Here is a 24,025-nt window from a genome sequence, read left to right as displayed (position 1 = left end):
AACTAATCCATTTATAAAATTTTTCCTGACGTTTCGTTTATTATTTTCCAACTTTTTCAAGGGCAATTTTTTGTATTGAACTTTGTCGGTGACATTTGTAGTCCTTATGGGAAATTAACAATATAATATGTAATTTTCACCAAAAGCTGCGTTTTATTGTTCTTGTAATCCAAATCAGATCATTGTAATTATTTGCGAAACAATAACAAAACAAAAACCGGCTTTTGTTGTAAAGCTAATAAAAACAATGATCTGATCTGGATCACGGGGATGACAGTTTACGTAGTAAGAAATAATTATTATTCTTTTCCGCCCACTGCCACGCCATTTAAAAAAAAAATTGTGAGAGTAATAAAGAATTCCGATTTACAATTTACTTGTACTTATAGCATTTTTTAAATTTTTTATAATTATTGGAACCACCTTACCGATTTTAACTACAATAAATGGGAAAGAATAACTCATTGTAGGGAATCCGTAACAAAAGTGTGAAAACAAAAAGTATTCACGACTTTTAGTATTAGGTAGGAAAGTATGAAACAATAAATGTATTCAAGGAAAAAAGTATGCGCGACAAAAGTTCGAAAAATGGAAAACTATTATTTTGACCGGGTTTTGAGCTGGCAACAATTACAAAGAGAAAAGAGAATTTGCGAAAACAAAATTGGCGGTGGACAATTCTGATTGGTCAAGAAGGAAGAAATAGACGAATTTATTGTTAGATAGGGCTGGGGTCTCAGAAAAAAAGAGAGTATACAGAAATATTTATTCATAAGGATAGGAGGTCTAAATTTAATTTTCAGTCTCGCAGGTCGCAGCTGCGATGAGCAAGGCAAGAACAAAAGTGTGAATAAATAGACGAATTTATTGTTAGATAGGGCTGGGGTCTCAGAAAAAAAGAGAGTATACCTACAGAAATATTTATTCATAAGGATAGGAGGTCTAAATTTAATTTTCAGTCTCGCAGGTCGCAGCTGCGATGAGCGAGGCAAGAACAAAAGTGTGAATAAATAGATGAATTTATTGTAAGATAGGGCTGGGGTCTCAGAAAAAAAGAGAGTATACCTACAGAAATATTTATTCATAAGGATAGGAGGTCTAAATTTAATTTTCAGTCTCGCAGCTGCGATGAGCGAGGCAAGAACCAAAGTGTGAATAAATAGATGAATTTATTGTTAGATAGGGCTGGGGTCTCAGAAAAAAAGAGAGTATACCTACAGAAATATTTATTCATAAGGATAGGAGGTATAAATTTAATTTTCAGTCTCGCAGGTCGCAGCTGCGATGAGCGAGGCAAGAACAAAAGTGTGAAAACAAAAAGTATTCTGGACTTTTATAAGGTAGGAAAGTATGAACAGATAAAAGTATTCAAGGAAAAAAGTATGCGCGACAAAAGTTCGAAAATTGAAAATTATTATTTTGACTGGCAAAAGTTACAAAGAGAAATGAGAATTTGCGAAAACAAATGTGGCGATGGACAATTCTGATTGGTCAAGAAAGAATAAATAGACGAATTTATTGTTAAATAGGGCTGGGGTCTCAGAAAAAAAGAGAGTATACAAAAATATTTATTCATTTAATTTTCAGTCCCGCAGCTGCGATGAGGGAGGCAAGATTAAGAGTGCGCTCGATTATTTTTTTTTAATTAGGGAGAGTGGAGTATTTGTATGGAAGGTGGACGTCCCGCGGCCAATATATTGTTATAGGCCAGTCATTATGTCGTAAAAAACGGCTTATAAATGCAAAATGACCGAGAAAGCTAAATTTTGGATATGTTGTAGGGGATGCTTAAAAAAGCTTAACTTGAAGTTTTCGACCAAGATTTCCTATGAGCTTTTTCCGCCACTTTGAAAAAAAGGATAAAATTGGTTTTTTGACAATAACTCGGCTATCTGACGAGATACGAAGATACCCCTTTCTACCAACTAGTTTGTGGGCAATTTATTTTTTCCCTTTCATTTATCCATTTATCCTAAATTTTCCAACCAGCCATATGCTGCTAATAATTTTTTTATTTTCAAAAGTTATTGACACTGATCTAATTGCAATTTTGATAAACTAAATAATATAGAGATTGAAACAAATTACAAAATGCACACTCAACACAAAAAGCCGGTATATGTACTTACAAAATTTGGGTTAATAAAATTGGGGTTAAAAGAAACCATTACTATTTTCTTCTCATTATTTATTAAATAAATACATACATATGTATGCATGTGTTAATGATATAATAATATAAACATTAAAAAAAACATGAATGATTGTTTTTTTTACAACCGAACGAGCGGCTTTCTTGGCGGTGGGCGCGGACTTAACGACCTTGCGGCCAGCTGGAAGTCGTAATTTTTGTCCAAAAAAAAAACTAAAAATACAAAATTGTAGGTCTGAGTATGGTCTACAAATTTTATGTTAATAATTTTTTCGATATTCATCACACAAAAATAGATAATGTCAAAAAAACAAATAGCATGTCCCAAATTTTTGACTTTTTTAATCGATATCTCGAAAACGGTTCATGATACGCAAAAAATATGTATCCATGAATTGTAGAACATGGTAAAAGCTACAAAAAAGCTTATTGTAAAATTTTCGTATCTCGTCGGATAGCCGAGTTATTGTCAAAAAACCAATTTTATCCTTTTTTTCAAAGTGGCGGAAAAAGCTCATAGGAAATCTTGGTCGAAAACTTCAAGTTAAGCTTTTTTAAGCATCCACTACAACATATCCAAAATTTAGCTTTCTCGGTCATTTTGCATTTCTAAGCCGTTTTTTACGACATAATGACTGGCCTATAACAATATATTGGCCGCGGGACGTCCACCTTCCATACAAAAACTCCACTCTCCCTAATTAAAAAAAAATAATCGAGCGCACTCTTAATCTTGCCTCCCTCATCGCAGCTGCGGGACTGAAAATTAAATGAATAAATATTTTTGTATACTCTCTTTTTTTCTGAGACCCCAGCCCTATTTAACAATAAATTCGTCTATTTATTCTTTCTTGACCAATCAGAATTGTCCATCGCCACATTTGTTTTCGCAAATTCTCATTTCTCTTTTTAACTTTTGCCAGTCAAAATAATAATTTTCAATTTTCGAACTTTTGTCGCGCATACTTTTTTAATTGAATACTTTTATCTGTTCATACTTTCCTACCTTATAAAAGTCCAGAATACTTTTTGTTTTCACACTTTTGTTCTTGCCTCGCTCATCGCAGCTGCGAGACTGAAAATTAAATTTATACCTCCTATCCTTAGGAATAAATATTTCTGTAGGTATACTCTCTTTTTTTCTCAGACCCCAGCCCTATCTAACAATAAATTCATCTATTTATTCACACTTTGGTTCTTGCCTCGCTCATCGCAGCTGCGAGACTGAAAATTAAATTTAGACCTCCTATCCTTATGAATAAATATTTCTGTAGGTATACTCTCTTTTTTTCTGAGACCCCAGCCCTATCTAACAATAAATTCATCTATTTATTCACACTTTTGTTCTTGCCTCGCTCATCGCAGCTGCGACCTGCGAGACTGAAAATTAAATTTAGACCTCCTATCCTTATGAATAAATATTTCTGTAGGTATACTCTCTTTTTTTCTGAGACCCCAGCCCTATCTAACAATAAATTCGTCTATTTATTCACACTTTTGTTCTTGCCTTGCTCATCGCAGCTGCGACCTGCGAGACTGAAAATTAAATTTAGACCTCCTATTCTTATGAATAAATATTTCTGTATACTCTCTTTTTTTCTGAGACCCCAGCCCTATCTAACAATAAATTCGTCTATTTCTTCCTTCTTGACCAATCAGAATTGTCCACCGCCAATTTTGTTTTCGCAAATTCTCTTTTCTCTTTGTAATTGTTGCCAGCTCAAAACCCGGTCAAAATAATAGTTTTCCATTTTTCGAACTTTTGTCGCGCATACTTTTTTCCTTGAATACATTTATTGTTTCATACTTTCCTACCTAATACTAAAAGTCGTGAATACTTTTTGTTTTCACACTTTTGACGGGTTCCCGTACATACTTACATACCTACATTTGAGCTACATAATAACGAAAATTAATTTTTCTGAACCAAGGTCAGAATACCAAATGTAATTTTATCGTAGTAGATTTGTAAAAAACGTGTTGCGAATTAATTTTTATTTCTTTATTTGTTTTTCGGATAAGGATTTCAAGATTGAAGCCAAAAAAATAAAAATCTGATGAAGAAGTAGGTACTTTTTCTTCTTTTCAAATTTCTCAAAAACTAGAATACACAGAGGCATGTGGTTTTCATTCTTTGATAAGAAATTGTTTAAGGCAGTCTTCTTTATCTGTCAATTTTGTATTGAAATCCATGGTCTTAACATAAAGAAGTATTATATGTGTTTTTTAATCTTTTTTCACAAATTTTGATATCATTTATTTATAAAACCATTAATTTAAAGAATATAATTAAAAAATTAGAATTGAGCATATAACTCTAGCTTTTGAAAAAGGTATCACTTATAACTGTAAGTGTTGCCGTTGGTTGTTAATTTTTTTTTTATTTTTAGTAATTTTTAAGAAAATTAATTTAGGGGCCAAATGAAGTTTTCAATTGCCAATAAAAAACGCAGTGACACCTGGTGGCACCCAAATTTGGCCTCTATCGAAAAGAAATTTCATAATAGTTTTTAATAGTCTCTAACTGTAGGCAAGTGTAGCTAAAATTATATAAACAAAAATATGAAAAAATGAACCTATTTTTTTCTCTTTTCTTTAAATAATTATATAAAATAATTAACATCTTTAAAATTAATTATTTCTTCGATATACAATAGACAAAAGATGGCTTCTTTACGGTAAAATAAAAAAGTATAAGTCGGCTCAAGCATACAAAATTTACACTTCGTTTTTTATACTTTCAACAACTTGTCCCTTCACAAAGCTCTAAGAAGTAAACTAAAAGCCCAATTTTAGTAATCCTTTTTGATTTTGATTCAGATTTTGTTCTAGAATTCAGAAATACTATTGAAAATGTTCTCCGAGGAACTTTGAATTTTTGATTTTTTTCGCAAAATCCCTAGTGTGCGCTACTGACATGAAGGGAATATACCCTCTCTCCCATACGAATTGTTTCTTGTCTCTCTAGGTTTTTGGGACATTCCTCCTGAATCACTCTGTATAAGCTTCATTGTCAAAACTATTTATTGTTTACCAGTTTTCTTTTTATTTATATTTTGATGGTTTTTCATCAAAATAAGCCATTGCAGCACACTAGGTAGGTAGGTATAAACGAAAAAAAAAAATAACATCGTTTTCTTTACCAAGTAGAATCTCCGAAATTATAACACTTTAAATTCTGAAAAAAATGTAGATGTTAGCTTCAACTAATTTTATATAAGCCTGTAAAGTTTCAAATTTTTGGAAAAAATGCGATTTGGCTGAAATTTAAAATCGATCGGACAAGGTCCAAACTCTAATGTTATCTTCCTATATGAAACTTCATATGGCACGGGTTAGAATTAAGTTAGGGACTTGAAACTTGTGGAATATTTATTTCTATTAATTTCCAAACGTATAAACCTTTGGGAGCATACAAATTAATGTTTTTTTAATAATGACCACCATCATGTATACGTATTTAAACGACAGGCAAAATTTCAGTTAAATGTACCTAAAAACTCTAACGGCCATATTATTCATTACTTTAAAAAATACATCTAGATGTAAAATTGTCAAATATCAAAAATAAATCCAAATCCAAAATAGTTAACCCGATTTTAACTATGAAAATAGTTAAAAAATAGTTAAAAATGATTATTTTTTTCTCTGTGTGATAGTGAATATCATAGATTTAGATTTATTTTTGACATTTCAATTTCTTTACATCCAGATGTATTTTTTAAACTAGTGAATAATATGGCAGTAAACGTCATGTTAATTGTTGAGTTAATTTTTTAACTACAAAACTTAACAAATTCATATAACCAACCACAAACGATTGTTAATAAACAAAAGTAGCTATGTATGTATTCGTTTGTCGTATAACAGAAAAAAAATTTCTAAACTTTTACTGGCTGAATACAATTGTGTAGCTGTGGCTGTAGCTTGTAGTGCTATCAAAATTTTACTGAGGGAAACAACAACAAAAGTTGGCGGCAGCTGAGCAAAAAGTTGAGAATTTTTCAACTTGCGCTACAAGCTACAGCCACAGCTACACTATTGTATTCAGGGGGTTACCTACTTACCTACATTCCTAATTCTTCAAAAACATAGGTAGGATTAGGTACAAACAGGGTTGTATGAAATCATTGTATTCTTAATGCATTTGCTTTCCATTAAAAATTAATCAAAAACATTGCAAATAAAAAAAATGTGCAAAACATATTTATTGCAACTGAAAAATATTTGTATACCTACAAAAATTTTAATTGCAACTGGAAAATATTTGCATTAAAAAAATTGTATTGCAAATTAAAAAAAATTGCATTGAAAGTAAATTTTTTATTGCAAATACAAATATTTTGCATTAAAAAAAATTTTTATTGCAAACAAAATAAATTGCACGACTGGGGTCGCACGTACTTGCTCTTATGCTTAAAGTAACTATAATGTTAAAGCTTTTTATTCAAGAAATTTAAAAGGAGATGGCACATTTTTGGGCCCAGTGTGTTCACTTACGAAATGGGTATCAAATGAAAGGTGACGGTAAGCACATTACGTGGGTAAAATATTTTCAAATTCGTTAGTGGGGTTTTGGAGATATTTGAGTTTGAAGTTTCGGATTTCAAAATCAAGATTTCAGCTATTTTTGCGATCAATTAATCGTAGAATGCGTAGAAAGGACTTTTTAGATTGGAAATTAGTTAATCTTTCTTTTTCTAGTACATCATTTTTCTCTAGGAGTTATACTTTCAGAGTAACAGAACCGCAAAGTATCTCATTCTCAGTAATTCCGAACTTAACTCTAAGGGTTGTTTAAAATATTTAAAATATCAAAAAACACACAATTTTCGGTAGTGTAACTCTGAAATTATAACTCCTAGAGAAAAATGATGTACTAGAAAAAGAAAGATTAACTAATTTCCAATCTAAAAAGTCCTCTCTAGTTTTCTGTCCGACCAGTCGTTCTCGAGATATTGAGACAAATGCGTTTTTCAAAATGGCGGTCGCCCCACAAGACCAAACAATACGCAATCTGAGATTTGTACTTGGGATAAACCCCTCTTCAATACTGCATTCAAACTTAGCTCACGTCATAGCTTTTTCCAGATTTTTCCCCATTGACTGAACTATAGTTTCTATTCTTATTATTTAATAGGCATATTTCAGCGCGTTTTTGTGTATTTTGCTTATTATAAGGTTTTTGTATGTTTTATAGAACTATTTTATATATAGAATTAAAGGTAACACATTAAGCTATCGAAAAATTACAAAAAAAAAATTCATGTCACCACTGAATATTTTGATATTTCGATGTGCCAAATGCCTCGCTTAAAAAAATCACATTTTGAGAAGTAAATACCTTATATGTATTATTTTTTTTAACAAAGAAAAAAACTTTTGATACAGATTTATAGACAAGAGAAATACCTTTTATTTGATACCAATATTATTTCTGTACACCCATTATTACGCATTCTACGATTAATTGTTCGAAAAATTAGCTGAAATCTTGATTGTGAAATCCGAAACTTCAAACTCAAATATCTCCAAAACCCCACTAACGAATTTGAAAATATTTTACCCACGTAATGTGCTTACCGTCACCTTTCATTTGATACCAATTTCGTTAGTGAACACACTGGGCCCAAGCTCCATAGAAAAATGTGCCATCTCCTTTGATATTTTGAAGAAATTTCATAAGTAGTATAAAAAATTAAATCTGTTTTTATAATTAATAAAACTCCGTTTTAAAATATCTTAAAAAAAAAAAAACAAATATGCCATTTTATTTCTCGTATAAAAAGGTATTTTTAGAAAAAAAATTTTGAAAATTGTAGGAGCCGTTTTTTAAAAAAAAATTTTTTATATATAAAATTTTTTTAACATTTTTCAAAAAAAAAGTTGGTACGCCATTTTGAAGAAATAATTAATTTACACATAAAAACTAAATTTCAAAATTTTTCATTGATCCGTTTTCAAAAAATTGATTTTTCAAAAAAAAATTTTGAAATATTTTTTAAAAAACCAAAAATGCGTTTTTTGAAAATTTTCTAAAATTTTAATATTATCTTTACTTACACACTTTTGTATAAAAATTTTCATTTAAAACGGGTTAATTTTGTACGAGATATTCAGAAACGAAAAAAACCGTTCTATGACAGGTACCGTTAATAACGGTGCAAAAAATATTTTTTTTATTTAAAAAGTTGGCCCTTATGTGTAGTACTACACACAAAAATTTTAATCAAAATCGTTAGAGCTGTTTTTGAAAAAAATTACCTTTTCTATTTCCGTTATATGGCAGGTACCGTTAGTTTTGGTCATAAAAAAAAAATTTCAATTTCCCCTCTAGGGAATCACCAAAAACTGCTAACTACCAAGTTTGAAGAAAATCACTTCACTCGTTTAGGCTGCAGCTCCAGATAGAGACAGACACACAGACAGACAGACAGACAGAATTGTCGGACCCACTTTTTTGGCATTCTCCATCATCGTAATGTCATGTAAAATTGTTATCTCGAGTTCGATTTTTTTTACGAATCCTAAACTTGCCCTATAGTACCTATATCGCAAGTAAAAATTGTGCATTGAAAAAAAAATTCAGTGCAAAATTAGATTTTTTTTAACACTCGTCGAATTTGTAACAATTTTGGTAATTTGAACATACCCACATTAGCTATATTGAAGCTATCATAAGGTCAAATAGTAAAAATTGTAATGTTGACGAGTGTTAAATAAAATATTTGATGCACACATTTTGCATTGATTTTTTTTAATGCAGAACATTTTTTAATGGACATTTTTTTTTATTTAAAATGCCTATAGGTACATTTTTTTATTTAAAATAATTTTTTTTCCAAATGCATTTTTTGTGATTGATATTTTTACAACCTTGTGTACCTACCTATATGATGTAATAAAAAATAAAAAATTAAATTTCATAGATGTATGAATATTTGTACAATGCTTTTACTTAACAGAACTCTCAACTAGTAAATAGCCATGAGGGTAGATAGTCCTAGCTCCAAAGACGGGATCTTCTATGTATAGGTATGTATGTATTTGTATATGTACCTATTTATCTACCTACTTGTGTATCACAATTCACAAGTTAAAATAAGTATGTAAATGTTTTAATTTCTCACTTCCATTCCGACTTGAAATCAAAACCCCAAAATTCTTAGAAAAACCGCATGAATCATATCGTCGCTTTCAACTCAAAGTGGCATAAGTGGGAATTTCCTAATTTTCAGGAGAGACATTCAAATTCTTTTGAATCATTAAAAAATGATTTTCGTTGTCAATAAAAAACAAAACTCAAAAGGTGTATACGCTGAAAAATTGCATTTTTTTTTTTACTATGAGATGATGTACCTACTAAGTTTTATAGAAAACGCAATACCTATAAAAAAAAATTGTTGAGAGTTATGCCGTTTTTCGAACAAATAGAACTATTTTCGAAATTGTTTTTTTCTGACTCTATGGAAAAAGTGCCGTTATGCGCGTTATTAAAAGACTAAACTTAAAATATAAAAATATTATATTATTTAAAGTCAATTTTATTTATTTACTGAAAAAGATACAAAAAATGTGATTTTTCTAGCATATACCTACGAAAAACATAAACAAAAACTTATTTAAATTCATCTTTTTAACTCAGTTACAGAACCGGACTAACGAACAGTTTAATACCTACGACAAAAATGTCGAAATGATGCAAAAATCTTACCGGGTTACTCTTTTTTATGTGACATTTTCTTAGTTGTGCCGTTTTCTTCGAAAACACAAAATCAATCCTATCTACGATAACGGCATAAATAAAGAAATGCCATTAATGTATAGAAAATGACAGGGATAAAAATTAACGGCGGCACTTTTTCATAACGTGGGAACTAGAAGAAGTAGAAAAGCGCTGATTACACAGAACAATTGCGTTTTTTTTAATCAGTTCTGTGCTCTTAACTCAAAAATGACAAAATTCGACTTATGCCACTTTGCCTTGAAAGCGACGATATATAACTATTCGTTAAAGTTTCTTTATTAATTAAAAGTATACTAAGGCAGGCTTTTTGTATCCTTTTATTGTATACCTTCAAAAGACCTAGCCGTGAATTGTACCTACCTAGTTAACCTAGCTACACACAATATAGGTTATAGACACCTTCCTAGTACCTAATTAACCTTTAAAAAAAAGAAATAGGTACCTACCTATGCTTTTTTTTGGTTGGAAAAAATTAAAATACCTACCTGCTTTTAAATTACCTAGGTAACCATAATAAGGGAATATCCTGAAAATATACCTATCTTCTTACTAGGTTAGGTAGGTACCTTAGCTACCTCCCAAAAATGAAAACTCGAACTTCTTAAATTGTAAACTTTCCTACCAATTCTATCTACCTAGGTAAGTTGCTGCCTACCAATTTGCCTAGAAATTAGTTAATTGCAGTAGGAAGGTACCTACCTAATATCCGTTTGCCTATCTTTTTTTTAGAGCTATTTATGTATAGATAGTAGGTACCCATACATACCTACTTACTTAAAAAAGTCCTTGCACGTATGAAAAAACTGGCAGCTAATTGAGTCTATGGAAAGTGCTATTCACAAGGGAGTTATGTATGAAGTCGCCCTACATTACTCTCCATCTCTCATTATACTTTTCTGTTTTCTACGAATTTCACCTACAAATTTACTAGCTGATATGAAACGTAAAATGTGGTTGTGATGTAATAATTTGTTGCCACATTTAAATTTAATAATTTCAGAAAACAAAATAACATCTCTGTTAGTATGTTCTTAAACCCCTAAAAAGGAAAACATCCTCTAAAACTGGAGTAGGTAGTTGAAAAGGTGCAAAAAGCGAAAATTGAAGAAAAAAAAAATGAAAAGCCATTACGACTCGTTTCATATTTTTTATTTTTTTTTTTTTCATTACTTTACTTCACATTTAAAGAGAAATAATTTTTCTTGTCTTCTGTATCTCTTATCTTCTATTCCTTTTTGATTTAATTTTCTAACTTGTGCTCTGCTACCGCGGCCATTTTATTTCCAAAAAAATAACCAAAAACCCACCGCACTCAAACACACACCATTGCATCAGCTGTAAGCAACTCTCGCTCTTTTGCTTTGATATTGTATTCGTACATCGTAAATATATAAAATTATTTAAATACGTGTGAAGAAGAGAACATCAGATGGGGAAAAAGCAATTTAAAGAGAACACAATCTGCCGACAAAAAACAGACCGGATTGCGTGTGTGGTGACATTTTTCCGCACTCGCGTTTAGTTTTATTTTCTACCCCTCATGGAGCGGGTCCTGTTAACGATCGACCATAAAGATTATCTCGTGTCTTTTGGCTAAATTATATATTTACTATAAAATAACTAATTTATTGGCTCGATTGACGATTTGTGGTACATTTTCACAAATTCAATGGCCATTTTGTTGTTTTTGCTTTGATATTAAATTCGCTTGTATGTTATTGCTCCTCTTTTGGTGTGTGCCTTTGCCTTCATCCACAAACGACTACGACGACGACCATTATTATTCATTCAATTGATTTGCTTAAGTTTTTTCGTGCAACAAACAAAACAAAATAGAATTTTGTTTAATATCTCAAAGTGAAAAATAAAACTTTAATACAAGACAAAAAGGACATCGCGTATCCTTGGAGGTATTTTGTTTATTTGGAATCAAATTTATAATTATTTATAATAATAAATTGTTTGTTCTTTTTGTATTGAGAAACAGACAGAAAAGTTGTAATAAAAAAAAGGTTGCGATGAAGACGAAGTAAAAACGAAAAACGAACAAGAAGAAAGAAAGGCAAAAGGAATATAGAAAAAGTTTTCCTAAACTGATTTTGCATTCTCTTTCGTATTCTTGTTTCTTGTAGTGGGATTTTCTTTCTTTTTTCTTTCCTTTCGTACATTTCATCACTAAAGAGGAACTACTGATAAAATAAAAAAAGAAATATCTGTCTGAATTGAATGAATTCGGTTTCGGATTGATCTGCTTAATGGCAAAGGTGGTGAAAATCCTGCGGAATGAACATAATCAACAAATGGTGAGTAAATGACGTTTCTGTTGCTTTCATGATAGTTGCATGTTGATGTAGTGTTAGGTGGTGGGTGGTGGTTGTTTGTCTATTTTCAGCCTATTCTGCTTCTTTCAAAGGAAAGGATATCGTATTGATTTTGAGTGGGTGTTAAAGTTGAGATAGGGCTGTCAACTTTATAATATACCTAGTTGGTGTATTATTTTATTTTGGTTATTTGGGGTGGTATTTGGAAAACAATTTGGCTTGGGCAATTTTTTTTTTTGGGTGGGAGTGCTTTTCTTTTTGTTTGCAATTTTCTTTTTTGGTGAGTTACTGAGTTTTGTTTTGGATGGATGGAAAACAGAATGTGACAATGAGAGTATACAGACAGCTGGTTAAAGAGGAATTTTTTTGTATGCTATGCACTTCTTCTTTTATGATGTATTTTTGCTTTGAGACTTTTCGTAATGGCGTTTTTGTCAGACTGTTGCGCTATTTCACTATTTGTTTGCGATATTTTTTTTTTTTCTTTATCCTTTTTGAGAAGCATTCAAATGATAGAAATAGAATTTTTATCTAAGTTAGTTTTATTCTAAAGTTAAATCAAATTTATTATCTCTTAAACTATGCAAAGCTACATTAGAGGTTATAAGTACCTGCTTATATTTTTCAATAAAACCTAGTCAAATTTGTAGAAAATGTTATTTTATCTTAATAACTTTGTTTAAGTCCTGCAAGTTTAGGAACAAGGACAAATATTTCGTAATAAATGAAAAGTTTTGGAATAATTTTTTTGAACAGAGGAACAAAAACCGCAACATCATGTTATCAGACAGCCAGAGTTTCCCCTAAAGGATCATTTGTGCCCATAATTATGAAAGTGGTCTAAGTCACTTTTTGCATTGTTTAAAGAAAAACTTATAGCGTTTTCGTTTGATCGTATGGGACTGTCCGGAATTCATTCGAACGATTCTGAACAGAGGCGTACGCGGAGTTGCCGGGGCCCCGGGGCAAGTCTAAATGTTTGGGGATTCTTTGATACTTGGGGCCCCTTTCATATAGAAAATAAGAACAAATAAAAAAGAAAGTATACGCCCTACTTCGTTTTTGGGGCCCCTGATGTACCATTTATTGGTCGCTAAGATTTTTCAAGTAACATTTTTTGGGGCCTTAAAATAATATATAGGTACCTACATATATTTTTTTTTTTTTTTCTCAATTTATTCTTTTTTTGGGCTCCTGAGGTAGGTGTGTACTATGTTTTTTTAAGATGTGGCTGGCTACCAAATACCAATTCATTATGCGTTACAATGAAGAGTATACTTTGTCTCTCTTGTGTCCGAAGTGATTCATGTCAAATATCCTATCTTTTTGATTTGTTACTTTTATAAAAAGTTGCCTTCTCTGCACTGTCTCTAGACGGGGCCCTGGCGTGTCGGGGGGCCCGGGGCATCGCCCCGCTTGCCCCAATGGTGTGTACGCCTCTGATTCTGAAACTTTTCGTTTGGCACTCAATGACAGCTCTAATTCTGAAAAGAAGAGAAAATCGATTCCGAATTTTGAGGCAGAATCAAAACGAGAATCACGCACACATGGCTTTATTTAAAAATAATAGAAGAGAAAAAACTATTAACCTTACCAAAGGCACGTCATTGTAAATGTAAGAAAAAAGCTTCACTAGTTTTAAGCATATGAATCCAAAAAACTTTATAACAAAGTTGCACAAATTGGAAGATATTTTTTTGACAATCAGACACTTTACTTACTTTTAGTCCCCAAGTACGTGGTTAACGGCTCACGCCTATCGAGTGAGTAGTGAAGACGGAAGATAGCCAGATGTCATTTTCAATTGGTAATCCGGAAGAGCTCTCCGAGCCCGAACGCCAAAAAGAAAGCAAAAAGTTAAGTTTGTAGACTAGTAAATTGAGTTAGGAAAATATTTCTTGCCTAACTTCCCAGTCAACTTTCCAATGAAATTGCCTAAATTGGAAAGATTTTTTTTGACAGCAAACCAATCAGAGACGCGAAATTCACCTAAATATTTAGTCCCAAACGTTTCTAACATGTCCATTACTTTTAAATAATTGTCAGAGCATCAATGTACATATGTGCACGTTCAGGATTATTTAGGTATACGATATATTCTGGACTAGAATTTTGCGATCTTCCTCTGAGTGCAAGGTAAGCTCAATGTTGCTCTGAACGATTGTCGTTTTATTAACTCGGTTTCAAGGTTCTCTTGTGTTTCACATCTACGACACATTTTTTTTGAATGGGTTTTGGTGATTACTTGAGATTCAGGTCATTCAGGATACTTTTAAAACTTCATAGTATAGTCCATTATAGATGCGCTGGATAATTTAATGAAAATTTGAATTTTGACCAGTCTCAAATAGGACTAAAACTACCGCACCTATCGCTTTTAAGAGAAAATTATGTATGTATTATTATTTTTTACATTTTTTTCCAATAACTACAAAATTTTAATCTTGTCTTTTTTTTAAATTTGTTTGTTTTCTCCGAGAAATTTGTCTTAATGTTCCGTTGTAAGTTGTATTATCATTTTTTGAAATAAATGAAGGAATGAAACGTGTACTTTTGAAAACCAGAAGTCTTTCGAGTTTAAAATTGGAAAATTTTTCATGATGCCTATTTTAAGGAGCGTTCATCAATTCTAACGTTCCTACAAGCTTTGGGGGCGAATTGCCAAGCTTTAATCGGACAGACCTCTAAGTTTTGAAAGAAGACCTTATTGTTTTTAATTGACATCATTGATCCTTCAATTCCAATATTATAGACGTTTGCAGCACACCTTTTTAATAATTTTGCCTAATATTTTTGATAATTTCGAATATACCTTGCATATATAAAAAAAATATCAACCAATAGTTTACAAAAATTGTATTTCAGGAAGCTATTTTATCAATTTATCTATCTATGTTTTCATTTTCTACTGAAAAACTGGGGTCAAATTCATTTGAAGAAATTACTAAGCTTGAGCACTAAAAAAACTATCCCTTTGAGATGCTTGAGTCGCGAACGACCCAGCTTGTCGACCCAATTGGGTTGCGTTCCGATATCATAACCCTCATGACCTGTAGGTTGTTTCACTTTTTATAAACATCTCACCATTGCTGACCACTATTGGTCGCTTTGGGAAAACCGATCAGATCTCTGATCTTCAAATATAAAAATTCGTCGGTCCCGTTTTCATATTGATCCTCAGAAACTGTGATAAGAGTGTGAAGTGCATAACTTTAAAGTTTACTTTCTTATAGACATCGTAAATAACATATTTTTCATCCTTTTTGATGTAATACTTGATAAATTGGTTTTGTTTTACAAAAACGGTTTGTGTAAAATAAAAGAAATTGCCAACATTCTTTGTCTTACCGATTATTTTCAACATTATTAATTCTATAATTTAATGTTTAAACCATAACACAATTTGAAATTTTGATTTTTGTTTTGTTTACAGATATTTAAAAAATAAATCTGTTCATGAAGCAACGACAACCTGTGAGTAAGCATTAAGGAAATGTCCGCTCGAAAACCATTGGCAAGGATGGAATCGTCTATTACAACAGAATCCTCTGAAAAGGAACAGTCAACTACAGATACTCCTTTGGATGCCGAAACAAAAGTAAAAACTTCTACCACAGAAAATGGTGGAAAATCAGAAATTGATATAAAATGTGAAATGAAAGAAATAGTAATTAAACAAGAAAAACCAGATGTCGATGAAGTAAAGAGAGTTACTCGTAATTCTCCAACTGTTCAAACTGCATCGCCCTTCAAAAAGAACCCCAGTGACTCACAGGAACAAGATTCAGCAACTGAATCCATTAAAAATGAACCAGATGAAGCAACGAAGGAAAAAAAAGATAAACCTATCACATCACGTGGGCGACCAAGTAAATCGTCAAGCCCATCAATAGCCCCAACAAATAGGTTGACAAGAAAGTCAGCGATGAAAGACTGGGCAGCAAATACCAGATTAACTCGGGCCAGACGAGTAAGTGCTGGAATAACACCAAGACCAGAAACACCTCCCAGAAAAAAGAACGTTAGTAAAAAACAACAAGTTGAGCCGGCTGCCAAGAGAAAGCGTTCTATTTCTCCGAAAAACCACTCTGAGGAACCAGAAGCCAAGATAATTAAAACAGAAGTTCCAGAATTTGATTTAGATTCAATAACTATTAAGCAAGAGTTTTTGGAGAGCAGCGAAGAGATGACTTCGGATGTTGCTTCTGACATTACGGACATGTTTCCAGCAGAACCTTCAACAAGGATCTCGCTTCGGGCGAGAAAAACTACCATGTGCTATTCCCCAACAACCAGAGTTACCCGAAAAGACAAAACAGATACCAGGAAGAAAAGACAAAGTCGGGTTCGCCCAGATGAAGACAGCAAAGATTCTATGGCGTCCTCGACTATCGAAGATGATGCCACCGAGGCTACAAGTAGTATTGGAGACATAAGTTCTCTTTCTTCAAAAACAGATGCGGTAGCAAATGGCACAGAAAATCTAACCGATATATTACTGAACACTTCCAACCAAATACCTGCCGCGGTGGATGATGCTAAAACTACAGAAATGCAAACAGATAGCAATGAACCCACTAGTTCGGACCAAAATGTGGAAGAAACACAATCAACTGGTACAGAAGATAACGCCACTGAATCAAACGCTTCACAATCTCTATTAAACTCTGCAGAACAAATTGATATTCCACTTAGTGTGGACACCACAGAAACACAAAAAGAAGAGATACCTAGCACAAGTACTGGCGCTGGAACTTCAGAGCAATCAAATTCCTCTGACAAATCGGCTTCTCTTAGTCCTGAAATGGTGAGCGAAGGTGTCTGCGAAATCAGTGTAAAACAGTTTTACAAAAAGCCCGAATTTTTGGAAAATAATCTGGGCATTGAAGATGACCCAAAGTTGGGGGAAATTGTTCAAAATGTAGCCGAACGAATGGACGAAACCGTTGATCAAAGAAGTTTATCCAATGATTCCATTAAAGAAGGCGAACTTGTGTTCGAAGATGAAGACGAAGAAGTTGAGAGCATTGGAACGATAAAAAATGATCATGAAGAAGACGATGATGCAAATAGCGTTAGCACTGGTTTTATTTCTCCTCTGCTTGTCGAAGAGGAGGAGGAAGAAAATGAAGAACAAACTTTTCTTAATGGAGAAGAAAACTTTGAGGAAACATCTGTGTCTGAAGACGTTTTACCTGAAGAAGAAGATAAACAAACTTTAGAACCTGAAAAATCAAAAATTGAAGAGACCGAAGTTGAAGAAATCAAAATGAAAGAATCAAATTCAGAAGAGATTGCACCTGCAGAAATCGAAGCTAAGGTAATAATTTCCGAGGACAAGTTACCTGAAGTATTAAATGCTGAAGATACAGGTTCTCAGGACATTAAAACTTTAGAATGTAAAGCTAAGGATATGGACTGTGTGGAGACGGAAACTAAAGATATTGAAACTGAAAATATCTCGAAGTCTCAAGTAGAGCCCCTATGCAGTATGGCTGTGGAAGAAGAAAAGACCAAAATATGTGATAAGAGTGATATAATAAAAGATGAAAAATCGATAGAAGTTAAAATAACAGTTGATGAAAGTAAACCAGAACTTCCAAAGCAGGAGCAAAAACTTGATGAAAAAATGGAAGTTGAGGAACTTAAAAATGTCGAAGTTGATGAACTTAAAAATGTTGAAGTTGATGAACTTAAAAATGTTGAAGTAAATGAACCTAAAAGTGATTTAAACGAGAACGAAGAAACCAAAATTCCAATTTACCAAGAAGAAAATAAAGAAAACATGGAGTTGTTAGGTGAAGCTGTTAAACCAGAAGAATGCCAGGAAGATTCAACCAAAATGGTAGTTGAAAACGAAAGTTCGCCAGAAGAACAAGAAGAATCTCCTTCGGATTCTTCAAAAAATTCATCCCCAACAAAAACCGAATTAGTTGAATCCTCTGGAGAAGCCACAACATCTTCGACTACATCACCACAATCATCCAAATCATCGGGTGTTCCACGTACACCAGAGAATGATGAAAAACTTCGACAAAAAGAACGGCATTTAAAAACCCTTGGTCTATTAACCCACAAGGCTGCCGATGAAGCAATTATGGCCAAGCAAAAACGACGCAAATTTCTTCACAATCTAAGCAACAATAGTAGCTCGAGGAAGAATGCAGTAAATGCCTCATCCAACTCAGGCAACTCGACGGCAGGTAACGGTCAAAACAAATCCTCTCAAGAGTACACGGGCACACTCAAGACAATAATTAAAATTAACCGTCAATCAGGTGGTGGCAATGGTAGTGTCAGTGAACCGAAGAAGGGTAAAAATGGTGATTCTAACTCGAATAAGGCTAGTACATCGGGGTATAATAATCGTCGTCAATCTTTAAAAATGACATTCCAAAAGGGGCGTGGTCGACCTGCGAACACAGAGAAATGTGGAGAAAATCCATCTAACACATCCGGAGAGGAGTCATATTATACAATTCAAAACGAGGTAAGATAAATTCGAATCCAAACCATAAAGTAGGATCCTTTAATTTTTGTATAATTTAAGGCTGGAGGGGCAACAACATCAACCGCAGCAGCAGCACCACCACCTGCCAATGAAAACCCAGCTGCTGTACCAGCTACATCGAATCAAGGAAGGAAGTCATACAATAGGTCAAACACATTGAATACAACTGGTGAGGTTTGGTTGAAGATATATCTATGAATTTTGTTCACTAATTTTGTATATGTAGATCCAACGCCACAAACCGACCACCAAGAAAATCCAACAACAAGCAAAAAGGATGAAAAAGAAGAGATTCTCATTCCGGAAAAAGCCTCTTCTTTCAAGTTTCATCCAGGGCGGCTGTGCCAAGATCAGTGCTATTATTGCAGTGGCAAGTTTGGACTTTACGATACTCCTTGCCATGTTGGACAAATTAAATCGGTGGAGCGGCAACAGAAAATTCTTTCCAGTAAGTAGTTTGATCATTCAAAATAATCAGAAAAAATATCATAGAACTTGTATGTTTTCCTTTTGATGAATAGATGAAGAAAAGCTTACAGTGGACAACTGCCTTTGCGACGCTTGTTTCCGTCACGTAGATCGTCGCGCAAATGTTCCTTCGTATAAGAAGCGTCTATCGGTACCAGGACGCATTGAGACCACACCATCAACATCATCAACAACTAGCGCAGCGACAACTACCAGTTCTGCTGCACCTATGACAGACAATCCTCCAGAGCAAGCGAAAGCTCAGCAGCTGCCATCAAACTGCTCTGCTGCACACGTTTGTGCGGTACCTGATTGTGGGAAGAAAGCGGCTCACTCGCTGCGTCGTAAGAGTATAAGGAAGAGCATAAAAAAATCTTTATTGAACTTCGATATGTCGGCGACCGGAACTTACTTATACTTATGTGATAAGCACTATGAAGCTGTTATGCAAAGCACTGGATGTGTGTTATGCAAACGTCGTCTGGGCAAGAATAATATGTATCACATAACAACGGTAAGTGTCTTTTTAAAGCTTTCTTCCACATTTTCTTGTCATGAAGTGATACGAGTAAACTCTAAATTTTAGGAACTCTTATTGCTCTTAATATTAAGTTACGTAAATTTTTTTTTCAATTTAAGGACACTGATCGACTTGAAAAAGCCCTTGCAGACATGGGAATACCAGTGACAATGGGTCAATGTACAGCTGTCTGTAAATTATGCCGATACTTTGCAAACTTGTTAATGAAACCACCTGAACACGGAAAGGTTCAAAAGATCGAGTTTGTTAAAAACTATCGTAAAAGGTATTTGCAATTATTTCAACCGCCCATCGGAAATATTTTCAAACCATCATTATTTTTACAGACTTCTCCAATTCTACAACATTCACGATAAAAAGGACACTTCGCAAGATGAAGACAAAGACACAGATAAAGAGAAATCAGCGAAGAAACAAAAAACCTGCTCGACGGCTGTAAATCAAGAGGAACCAATAGAAACAATCGAGTTGCCTCCATCACCAACACATTCAACAGGTTCATCAGTAGAAATGATAAGCGATGGAGGTCTTTTTAGTGGCGATGAAAGTTCAACAGCAAAAAAACCTTCTGCTTCGGCATCAAATTCAGCTAGCAATCAAATGGTATTGGATAATGATGTCTTAGTAGACTATGATGTACCAATGATATCAGATACATCCTCAACTGGATCCTCAAATTCGACATCTCCTTCGCCACAGAAAAGCAGCAAGCAAGCTAAAGACCAACAATCTAAGCTCAAGGCTATTTTGCAAAGCGTTGGGACATCGTTGGAAGACAGAAATGACATCTCAACTGCCCTGCGCTCTAATCCAAACATATCAATGCGAGAACTGTTCCCCGGAGAGGAAGACCTCGGTCTACAATTCAAAGCACCCTTTGGGGGAAGATCCTCACAGAGGACACCTGAAGGTTGGACACGTATCAACACATTCCTGCAATACGATGAGCCAACTCGACGCCTGTGGGAAGATCTGCAAAAACCCTATGGCAATCAGTCAAGTTTTTTGCGGCATCTTATTCTTCTGGAGAAATATTATCGCAATGGTGATTTGATTTTATCATCAAATGCTAGCTCCAATGCAACCGTATACACTCAAACGGTACGAAATCGTCTAACCTCATTCGATAGTCGCAGTAGTTCTCCATCATCAGCAAAAGAACATGAAAGTCGACCGCGAAGTTTGTCAGTTGATAAAATTCAAAGGCAACTTAGCTCGAACTCGGTAACTATCATTGCCCGCCCAAAGGATCAACCGAAGGAACCTGAAATAGCCAAACAAAAGGATTCAAACCCCAGTGCTCCTTTAACTGTTTCTGCCTCATCTGTACCGAACAGTCGAAGTATTCTTAAGGCAAATCTAGGTGTACCAAAAGGAAACAGTTCTATTGAGATTGTTTCATTGAATTCCACACCAAGCTCCCAATCCAATTCACCTCAATCACCTAATCGGTCGGGCTCAACCACACCGAACGAAGGAACTATGTTGACAAAGCAGCAAAAGATTCTGGCAGCTGCCAACAAACTAATGAGTAACAAACGTGATGCTTCTCCCACTCACAAAAAGCCATCGTTTAACACAACTCCACCAGAGTTAATAAGCTTAAATAAGCGACCTGCACCTCCTGCTTCCAGCTTACAACAACAAATGAAGCGACCACTGCTGCCAAAACCAATGAAACCGCTTCCACCAAATGTGGTGGTTCTACCAGAGACTCTTACAGCTCAGGAGAGACTCGAAAGCAAAAGTTGGCGACCAACACTCTTGCCTGTCACAACTTCACATCATATAAACAACCAGCAGGGTCCGCTTTATCAGACTGCAGATGGAAGGCGTTTGCCTGCCCTCGTACAAGTGCAATCTGGCGGAAGACCTTTCTTAATTTCGATTCATGACTACAATCGAATGTGCATTTTGCGAAGAGAGAAACTAATGCGTGATCAAATGCTCAAAGGAAGTAAAGGCAAACTCAAGGGACCCATCTTTCCGCCGGCAACTTGTCCGCCGAATACCAATATCGGAAAACAACCAGAATCAAATCCTGCCTTGATGTCGTTCAACAAGACAATGCAAGCTGTGACTGCAGCTGAAAATGCAGCAAAAAAACAACGCCTTCTGTTAGGCAAATCGACAACAGTTTACGCCCCCATCGCCCCTAAACCCATACAAACTTCAACCACAACAACCGCATTGGCGAGTGCTACGATCACATCACAAACACAATCTCAATCGCTTGTAAAACCCACAGGCGTCAGTGTGAAGCCAATAAGTTTACTCTCCTCCACTCCACCAACTAATTTATCGCTTCATCAAAGTTTAACGGGACAAGCTCTGCCACTTTTAAAACCCAGCAATACGGCCACACTAACTGGAGTTCCTACAAATTCCTGGTTGTGGAACAACTTCCCCGACCCAAATCAAATGCTGATTAATGGAAAATCAACAGCAACAACAACATCAACCTCGAAGGGACCACAAGCAACATTCACAGCAATGAAACAGCAATCGCTATTGTTGGACAATAGCCTGATGTCTAAAATACCGAAATCGTTAACGGTTATACCGCAACATAAACTAATGCCAGCACATCCACAAACTGGACATAATATATCTGGCGGAAGTATCACAAAATCAAAAGAATGAATTTGAAAAAAAAAATTAATTATTAGTGCCTATACACACAAAATAACAAAAAAAGAAAATAGGACTAAGCAAAAGTGTGTGGGAAAAAAAAACAGGTGAATAATTTTTAATCTTTTTTACGATTCTGGAGAAAGAAGTACCCACATAACAGTGTTGCCAAAATTCATCAGATATATTCTGTTGCAAGCGAAACTTTATCATACCATTAAAACATCTCAAGTCTCGTCAATTCGACACTGAGGAAACTTATCAAATCTTAGAAGATTGGCGAGTTGTAAGATTAGTTTCAACTCGAATTTTTCTTGCCATGTACATAACTCAGTTTTCCAGCACTTTCTACATTAAAACTAAACCGTAGCTTGCTCGCATTTGTTTTACAAACTTTTTGTTGATTACAACATGCGCATTTCGAACCGATACAAATGTGCTGCAGTTGTTAGACTCATTAAGAATTTCAGTTTTGTATCGAGATTTTCAATACTGAACCCATTTTCAATCCAAAACAATTAAATTCCAAAACGATCAAAAAAAGACATAAACTTTCATAAAGTATCACTTTCTATTTCTATTGTTGAGATTATACCGAATCGCAAGGTTATGCAGGTGGCAATTGAAAATAAAAATTTTTACAAAACTTTTAATTTATTAGCATCCATTCCGGGGTTGAATCCTATTTGACTGGACTAGAAGTCTGTAGAGAAATTCATTCGGAAAAACTTTCTAAAACGAAAATTATGTTCGATCTGTGCTCGAATCGCGAAGTTAGCGGTTGCAGAACAAACAAAATCAGCATTTAATCGTTTTCATTTTCGTAAAAAAGATCCGCAACTTTTTCTTGTCGAAATATTTGAGAAGACATTTAAAAAAAAGTTAAATTATTACTTTGCATTGCAGTTATGGGGGTTGCGTTTCTCCGAATAGGAATGGATATCTAGATCGAAACTTGTCCGATTTCGAAAAAATTTCACATCACCTATATGAACTTCTCCCAGGTTCGGACAAACTTGATGAATTTATTGGCCTAGTCATTTTTTACACACTTAAAAATCAGAAAAATAAAACAGAAATTGAGTTTTGTATGCAAAAATTCGAAAGCTCTTTTACCAAAAGATAAAGTCAGTGCAACAGTGGTCTTGTTTCATTCAGTTGTATAACTGATTCGTATGGTTTAATGTTTAAGGGGAAGGGACTCCTAATCGGAAAGTTGTAAGATTTTCTTTCCTTGACCATGAAAAGCAAAAACTTAATTTTTTTGGGTGCCTTTTAACGAAAAAAGAAACCTTTTCCTGGACGTTTAATGCAGAAAGGTCTGTATACGTTCTTGATTCCAAATTTGAAATCTCTTTGTACTCACTCACTATAGGATTTTTTTTTAAAATGTTTTCGAAATCTTTTCATACATTATAGGAGAATGGTCTTGTTTACGTAGAATTCCTCTGTCAGAGATTTTCGATGTGTCCGAATTAAATGTATTCAGATAGAATATCTAGAAACTCTAAGTGTGATTTTACGAATATCAATTAATTTCGAAAAAAGTTATAAACTGGTCTGGGAAAACGAATACAAGTTTTTGTTAAGTTGCTTAAAAATGGAATTACGAATAAATCCAGCTCTAATCTCGTTTGAGCCAGTAATGGAATCG

At 34.0% G+C, this 24,025-nt stretch overlaps 1 protein-coding gene across 3 annotated transcripts in view; it reads left to right on the top strand.

Annotated features, from left to right (window-relative positions):
• The window catches only part of LOC129920317 (uncharacterized), a 42,344-nt gene extending 19,853 nt beyond the window's left edge, over positions 1–22,491 (top strand). Inside the window, exons 1-8 of one of the 3 annotated variants that reach the window (XM_056001655.1) lie at positions 11,434–11,809; positions 11,887–12,202; positions 15,654–18,710; positions 18,771–18,900; positions 18,958–19,179; positions 19,253–19,713; positions 19,839–20,005; positions 20,067–22,491. In XM_056001655.1, the coding sequence (XP_055857630.1) occupies positions 15,714–18,710; positions 18,771–18,900; positions 18,958–19,179; positions 19,253–19,713; positions 19,839–20,005; positions 20,067–22,383 (6,294 nt within the window). In that variant the 5' untranslated portion in view covers positions 11,434–11,809; positions 11,887–12,202; positions 15,654–15,713 and the 3' untranslated portion in view covers positions 22,384–22,491. Of the gene's footprint in view, positions 1–11,433; positions 11,810–11,880; positions 12,203–15,653; positions 18,711–18,770; positions 18,901–18,957; positions 19,180–19,252; positions 19,714–19,838; positions 20,006–20,066 lie in introns of those variants that run through there. The other 2 variants (XM_056001656.1, XM_056001657.1) reach the window with 2 other exon arrangements.
• Positions 22,492–24,025: the final 1,534 nt, after the last annotated feature.

The sequence above is a fragment of the Episyrphus balteatus genome, chromosome 4 (genome assembly GCF_945859705.1).
Source record: "Episyrphus balteatus chromosome 4, idEpiBalt1.1, whole genome shotgun sequence".
Lineage (NCBI taxonomy): Eukaryota > Metazoa > Arthropoda > Insecta > Diptera > Syrphidae > Episyrphus > Episyrphus balteatus.
This window is presented reverse-complemented; position numbering and strand designations above follow the sequence as displayed.